This window comes from Colius striatus, chromosome 2 (assembly GCF_028858725.1).
Source record: "Colius striatus isolate bColStr4 chromosome 2, bColStr4.1.hap1, whole genome shotgun sequence".
In the NCBI taxonomy this organism is placed as follows: domain Eukaryota; kingdom Metazoa; phylum Chordata; class Aves; order Coliiformes; family Coliidae; genus Colius; species Colius striatus.
In genome coordinates, this window is record NC_084760.1 from 35,834,362 (window position 1) to 35,841,723 (window position 7,362).

A 7,362-nucleotide genomic window follows, 5' to 3' on the forward strand; every position below is an offset into this window, starting at 1 on the left:
CAATAAATAGTTACTCACTGAATTTATTTTATAGAACAATTACATGGAGGTACCATTATGAACATCGTCTGTGCAACTGATATGGTTTTATATTTCTGTATCAACAGTAAGTAGGTGTAGTGTACTAAGGATTTGCTTTGTTTTTGTTATGGTCAGAAGTGCCACCAGATAATCTGAAGTCTTTTCTTGTTTTTTATAGTACTAGCTCATGTTGCTATTGCTCTCGTCTTAATGAATAACTGTCAGTGAAGTAGAGATTTTACTCACTGAAATTAATAAGTAGAGTCTTTTTTTGGTTTTTGTCTATATTGACATCCAGTCACTCAAGTCCAGACATTTTTTTTTCTGAATTTATAGCTTGTGATCATAAGTGAAGTATGATACTGTTTATCAGTTGAGCACTGTTGCCCTTCATCTGTGAGTAGAGATTAGTGCTTTTATTTTATGTCTTAATCATTCTTAAAAGCTGACCCTTGGGAAATGCCTGGAGCAAGTGTGTCTTACATGTTAGCTAGTTAAATACTTGTTACCTAGTAAATACCTGTCTTCAAACTACATCTTAAGGTGTAAAATCGCTTCTCTGTACACAGTTTATCCCACTCCCTGTTTAGGGATGGGGACAGAACTATACACACTGCTTTCTAACCAAACAAGCAAGAGCTTTTATGGCATGATAAACTGTGTACAGAGAAGTGCTTTTACACTTTAAGATGTAGTGCTTCCCTGCCCTCCTGTGTCTTAGGAGAACAAGAACTTTATCTTGATTGTGTGGTAGGCTATACACACAGTAAAATTAATGTTTCAAACTAATTTGGATTTAAGCAAAGTTGTTTAAAGGGATTTGTGCTGTGGCCAGAAAAAGAAACGCTTTTCCCCATTTTTCAAAATAACATTTTTCTTTCACTATATAAATAAGCTCTGTCTAGAGATCTGATTTTACAGAAATAATTGCCAGAGCAATATGTAGTTTCAACATCTTCTGGGCTTGGTTGTTCAAGTTTTATATGTGTCAGTAGTTGTTATATACAGGGTCATTACTATGAGATTTTTAGTAGCTTTGTTTGGAGTGAGCACCATGAAGAAGCAGAAGTAGAATACGTGAGGTTTATAGCATCAAACCCTGTGATCTTACTTATATGAAGTACAAAATACATTGTATATATAGATAAGTTTAAAAAATAATATAAGGGAAATAGTAAGAGAGAACAGCACTGAGTAGGTCTCTAGGGGTGTTTGTGACAAACTTAGAGAAACTCTTATGTGTGTGGAAGTTAAAGATGAGGTGAGAAGATCATGGCTTAGAAAGTCCTTTGTAACCTCCCTGTAAATAGAAAAAATAGAACTGTATTAAAACCTCATGTGCCCTAACTTGTGGCCTGAAATTTGACCACCATCAGCTCCTGATCATCTCTTTCTCTGTTCTCACTCAATCTGGAAGGCACTGAAGTGGCAAGAAGGCAACTAAAGTACTTTCCTTCATGACAGTTGCAGGGAGTTGCTGCTCCTCTACACAGTAGTGTTCTCCATCAGAGAGAAAACAAATAATTGCATTTTGCAGATACTATGAAACAGTCTCAACTGGAGGGATTAAACTTCTGGATGATAAGCTCTTTATCTCTCTGGGCAGTTTGGTTCTTTCCCTCCTTGCATGGATCTGTATTTCTATTTCCTTCTCCTCTCCTTGACGTTTAATCAGAAATTTGAACCCACTTTTTAAGACTCTTCCCATTTTGATATTTTGCTATAATCAACATTGCACATGAAAGCTGACTCTACTGTGAAGCAGGATGTGGCTGTCTCCCTTTAGGTCCTGCTGCAGGAAAAGGAGGTTGGGAGTTCTGCAGCAGAGTAGGTCCCTTCAAGGGAAGCAGCCTTGCTACATCCTCCAATTTAGGATGATAGACTTGGATCTACAGAGAGAAAACATTTACTGTCTTTACAAATACAGGGAGTGGGACTATATGACTCAAAAGAACTAGTCAACCAATATAAGTACTTGAGGCTGAGTTAAAGCTGAATTGTTTGGGCTGACAGTGAATAAAAATTGTAGTGTGAGGTTATTTTTTAATTTTACCTCCTGCCTGTTCTGGCTGTGTAAAGTGAGGCTCACCCTTGAGGCCCAGTATCCCAACAATCCACTCTGGCACTTATTAAAGTCTACAGTGACTCCTGTTTGAGGAAAGATGCCCAGGCTTCTTTTATGTAATGCAGTGCTAATGCTCCTCTCTCACACCATCATACGGCAGGGATGCAACCACAATGCACACACTATGAACAAGGAAATAGATATAGCCTTAATGACCTTCATTAACTGAGTCGAGAGACCTTGAAGCATTGAGAAGAATAAAAAAAATGTTGAAACTTGTAACACATCCCAACTTTGAATGGTAATTGGTGCTATTGCAGGAGGCATTGAAAAATGGACAAATAGGGAAATGACTGACTGTTCCTTCCCCAAGCCATTAAAGAGCACCAAAGCAATTTCTTTGCATGATATGAGTCCATCTCTCATGGGCTGTATATGACTCAATTAGGACTGAAGAATTACAATTCTCTTTTTTCACCTTTAAAATTCATTGACTTCCATATTAAAGTGAAATAAATTAGTATACATCAATTAATGTTTAAGTATCAGAGATAAAAAAAATTGGCTCTTCTCATCATCAGAAGTTATATGTATTCTCATGGCAAGCCTAGTAACTGCAAATTTTGTCTTGAAGACAACTGTTCCTTAGAAGGAAAGCAAGAGCTAAGTTCTGAAAAAGTGAACTTTTTTGCTAGTTACTATAGCTGCCTTTTTGAATTCAATTTTGACTGAATTATTTAACTTAGAGTAAAATATGGAAACACTGAAATGTCCTTCTGTCTATCCACAGGTACCCGCGGTCACTTGCTGAGACAAAATTCTGTGGAAATTCCATCTCTGGAAGCTTCTGTTTCCAGAAATGACATTTCAAAACCAACTTCTCAGCATTACTGTAGTGGTTGTGGCTATGCTGTGTCAGAATAGGAATTGCTTCTGGAACTGACCAAGGTTGTAAGAGAGTTGTTACACTCCATGTGAGTAGGAAGACAGGTAGAAAAATACCTTGAGGGAGTGCAGATACCTGAATACCTACTAGACAAAACTCTCAAGCCAGGAATTGGAAAGCCTGAAATACACATTTGATACATTTTCAACAACAGAGAATCTTCTGTCAATAATGCTAGAAAAAAATTAATTGATATGACAACGGAAGTAATTGCAGTCCACACTCAGACAGGTAACATTGAAAGTAATGGTTTATAATTTGAACATCATATAAATCAGTGCAACTCTATTGAAAACATAATTGAGAGACAGCTGCTCTTAAGCTTTATCCTAAATGTTTTGATTAATTGGCAAATTGTTTGTCTTGAAAGTAAAGATTTTTTTTGTGTCATCATAGTAAATTTATTTCATGACTGTTAATTTCAATGTGATAGTAGGACAGGGACTGATTTCCTGATGAATTAAGAGTTCATCCTACAGACTAGAAAAAAATTAAAGAGAGCTAAACCAGAACCTATTGTTTTCAAATTCACTGAAGCTATGTTAAACCATCAAACTGATTTAAACCTACTCCTGTGAAATGCTGGATAAGGTTATTCGTAATTTTGTTTCTTTTTTTGTTATAGCATCTCACAGTAACCAGAGATGGAAAGAGGAATGTGTCACGAGCAAAACTGAATTAAATGCTCTAACAATATCTTATGTTCTTTTCAGGTTCAATGTAATTTCGTTGGGCACCAGCAGTGGAACTCGTCTGTTCAAAATGGTTTATGGTGAATTTTTCCGCAGACCTGGCAAAGACGCAGAACTTATCAATTTGAATGTGGGTGGCTTTAAGCAATCGGTGGATCAAAGCACCTTGCTCCGATTTCCCCATACCAGACTCGGGAAACTTCTCAAATGCCATTCAGAAGAGGCTATTCTAGAACTGTGTGATGATTATAGTGTTGCAGACAAGGAATATTACTTTGACAGGAATCCTTCGTTGTTCCGATATGTTCTGAATTTTTACTATACGGGCAAACTTCACGTCATGGAAGAGCTTTGCGTCTTTTCCTTCTGTCAGGAAATAGAGTACTGGGGGATAAATGAGCTGTTTATTGATTCCTGCTGCAGCAATCGGTACCAAGAAAGGAAAGAAGAGGGTCCTGAGAAAGACTGGGATCAGAAAAGCAATGATAGAAGTATAGATTCCTCTAACGAAGAGTCGTCCATGTTTGATAAAGAGCTGGAAAAGTTTGACAATCTGTGTTTTGGTGAAATAAGAAAGAAGATCTGGGTCAGAATGGAAAATCCTGCATACTGCTTGTCTGCCAAGTTAATTGCCGTGTCATCCCTGAGTGTTGTCCTGGCGTCGATCGTGGCCATGTGCATTCACAGCATGCCAGAGTTTCAAAGGCTGGACGCCAATGACAGGGAGATTGAAGACCCTGTGCTGGAAGCCGTGGAAATTACGTGCATCATCTGGTTCACTGCTGAACTAGTGATCAGGCTCATTGCCGCTCCAAGTCAAAAGAAGTTCTGGAAGAAACCACTGAATATCATTGATTTTGTCTCTATTATCCCATTTTATGCCACATTGGCCGTGGACACTAAGGAAGAAGAAAGCGAAGATATTGAAAATATGGGGAAGGTGGTTCAGATCCTGAGGTTAATGAGGATATTTCGCATCCTGAAACTGGCCAGACACTCCGTAGGACTGCGGTCTTTAGGGGCTACTTTGAGGCATAGCTATCAGGAAGTTGGACTCTTGCTTTTGTTTTTGTCTGTTGGAATTTCTATTTTTTCAGTGCTTGTCTACTCAGTGGAGAAAGATGATGACTCATCAGAACTGCACAGCATCCCTGTTTGCTGGTGGTGGGCAACCATCAGCATGACCACTGTTGGTTACGGGGACACTTACCCAGTCACGCTTGCTGGAAAGCTGCTCGGCACCCTATGCATTATCTGTGGGATACTAGTGGTAGCACTTCCAATCACCATTATTTTCAATAAGTTTTCTAAGTATTATCAAAAACAAAAAGATATTGATCCAGACCAATGCAACAATGATCGCAAAGAGAAATGTAACGACCTACCTTATTTTAACATTAGGGATATTTATGCAAAAAAGATGCACTCCTTCATTTCTAGCCTTTCTTCAGTAGGAATTGTAGTCAGTGACCAAGACTCAACAGATGCCTCCAGCATCCAAGATATGGAGGATGTATATAACACAACATCTTTAGAGAATGGTACAGGAAAATGAGTTCAATCACGTTCTCTTCCCATTATTTCTCTTCTGATTCTTGGTAAATGTGGACCTAATAAACTTCAGCGAATTTATTAAGAGCAGTTAATTCTCAGGGTATTTAACTCTCAGCCATATTTGGACACTCTTTACTCTGAGGATGCCATAAAAGCTTCATGGTTTATATGGGGCTTTACAATATTCCTCATACGGTGGTTTAGTTTTTACACAACTAATTTTACGCATTTTGGGGGGAGAAAAAGTCAGGAAAACAGTTTAAAAATGTGAAATCAGTTTTTATTTGGCTTTGCAGTTTGTTTGGGTTTTTTTGTGTTTTATTGTTTGTTTTTTCCAGTGAAGCAATCTGATAGCATATACAGAATCAGCTTTTATAATTTGCTGCTCTTCAGGTAGAGATATATTACAAACATGTAAAAAACATCACATGAGTCAGTGAACTTTTTACCTGCAAATACATCAGGAAGAAGAAATTATGTCCATGTAAAACTATGCTCACTAACATGTTTATGTAATCTTGGACTTGGGAACCCACTTCCTAAGATGGGGCAAAAAATATATGGGTACATGTTGTTTTTACTCCATGGAAGCGTAATATTTATGAATTTCTTTCCAAAAGCACAATACATTTTTAGTTTGTTAAATAAATTAATCTCATCGTGCCTGTATTTTTCGCAATGTCCAGCATGACCAGGCTCTATCAGATCCTAAAGGCCTAAGTCAGGAGTTCCAGGATGAAGACTGGTGTAGGCAGGACAGGTGCTTATTGCACCGTTTAGCCACCTCTTCTGCCATGGAGAACATGAGCAATTCAGGTGCCTGTAGAGGACCCTGCTGTGATTAAGACTACCCTGTTGGCTTCCCCAGAGGCTTTGTTTTATGGGCACTGAAGCAAATATCTGTGGTGGTCTTTAGAAGTTGTTGCTCCCTGCTGTTAGGTTACTCCTCAGTGGCAGGAGCAAACGTGAGCAGTCTAGGTCTGTAATAGCTAAAGATGGAGATGTAGGGTGGACACTGTGTGTGGGCACCCCTATATTAAACTATTGCAGCTCCTTTTTCTAAAGCTCATCTCTGCGGATGGCAGCTTTCCTAGTTTGCACCATGGGCTGGAGCAGTGCTCATTGCTTGGCAGAGTGCTGTGACTCTGTACATTCCTCTCCTCTCCAGAGAATTCATATGCAGCCAGCTAATCCTGCTCTGGTTCAAACTGGATCTTCTAGGGCTGTTTAAAAGGAGAGCTAGCCTTTGAGCCTGGCATAACAGAGAAACTCAAGGACTTTATAGAAATCCATAGTTTCTGAACACTCATTTTCTTTCATTTGTCTAGTGACTGAATTAGATGAAACAGAGAATCAAAGATTCTGTGATGTTATTTTCTTTAAAGAGAGGCTTCACTTTTTTTTTTTTTTTTTAATTAATATTGGCCCAAATGTTGAAACCCTTACTGAGTTTCTACTCAGGCACATCAAACTCAGTAGGAGTTGTCTTCAAAACTAAATGAAACCAGAGGATAGCAATCAATTTTATGCTCTGCAGAGGGTTGATTTTTCAGGTATCTGCCAGGTTTTCTATTGCAAAATGCATTAAATATCTGAGGTGCACTTATATTTTCTGAGATATGGATGTCTGAACTCTTTCTGAGATGGAGAAACACAAAAGAATAGAATGAGCCGACCTATACCTTGGAAGGAGATGTCCCTCAGAACTGCTGTTCACCAAAATAGTGTTGTGAGACTGAAAGGATATTTTGAGCTTTGGAAAAACTTCAAAATTTGTCTTGTTACTTTCTGAATATTGTAAGTATTTGTGATACTTCATAGATAATTAAGGTTAATTCTTCCCATAATTAGTGCAGGAAATCAAAAGGGAAAGTTATCAAAAATGTATTTTGTTCTTACTGAATAATTAACATTACAAAGACACAATCATATAAAATATTAAATATATGTATGTATATGAATCTACTAGGAAACAACACAATAACAGCCTAAAAATTACTCTCTGTCCAAAGAAACTTTCTTGGTACACTCAATATAAAGATATATTACATTGCCACTGGAGTTCAAAAACAATGGAAATATTG

General features: G+C 37.9%; 1 protein-coding gene across 1 annotated transcript; it reads left to right on the top strand.

The window, feature by feature from the left end:
• Nucleotides 1–3,794: 3,794 nt before the first annotated feature.
• Nucleotides 3,795–5,279, top strand: KCNS3 (potassium voltage-gated channel modifier subfamily S member 3). Its single transcript, XM_010202211.2, has one exon. It carries the CDS (start codon nt 3,795–3,797, stop codon nt 5,277–5,279), a length of 1,485 nt encoding a protein of 494 aa, XP_010200513.2.
• Nucleotides 5,280–7,362: the final 2,083 nt, after the last annotated feature.

Excerpts from the sequence above, each read along its gene's own strand:
- KCNS3 (XM_010202211.2), top strand. The coding sequence starts at position 3,795 with ATGGTTTATGGTGAATTTTTCCGCAGACCTGGCAAAGACGCAGAACTT.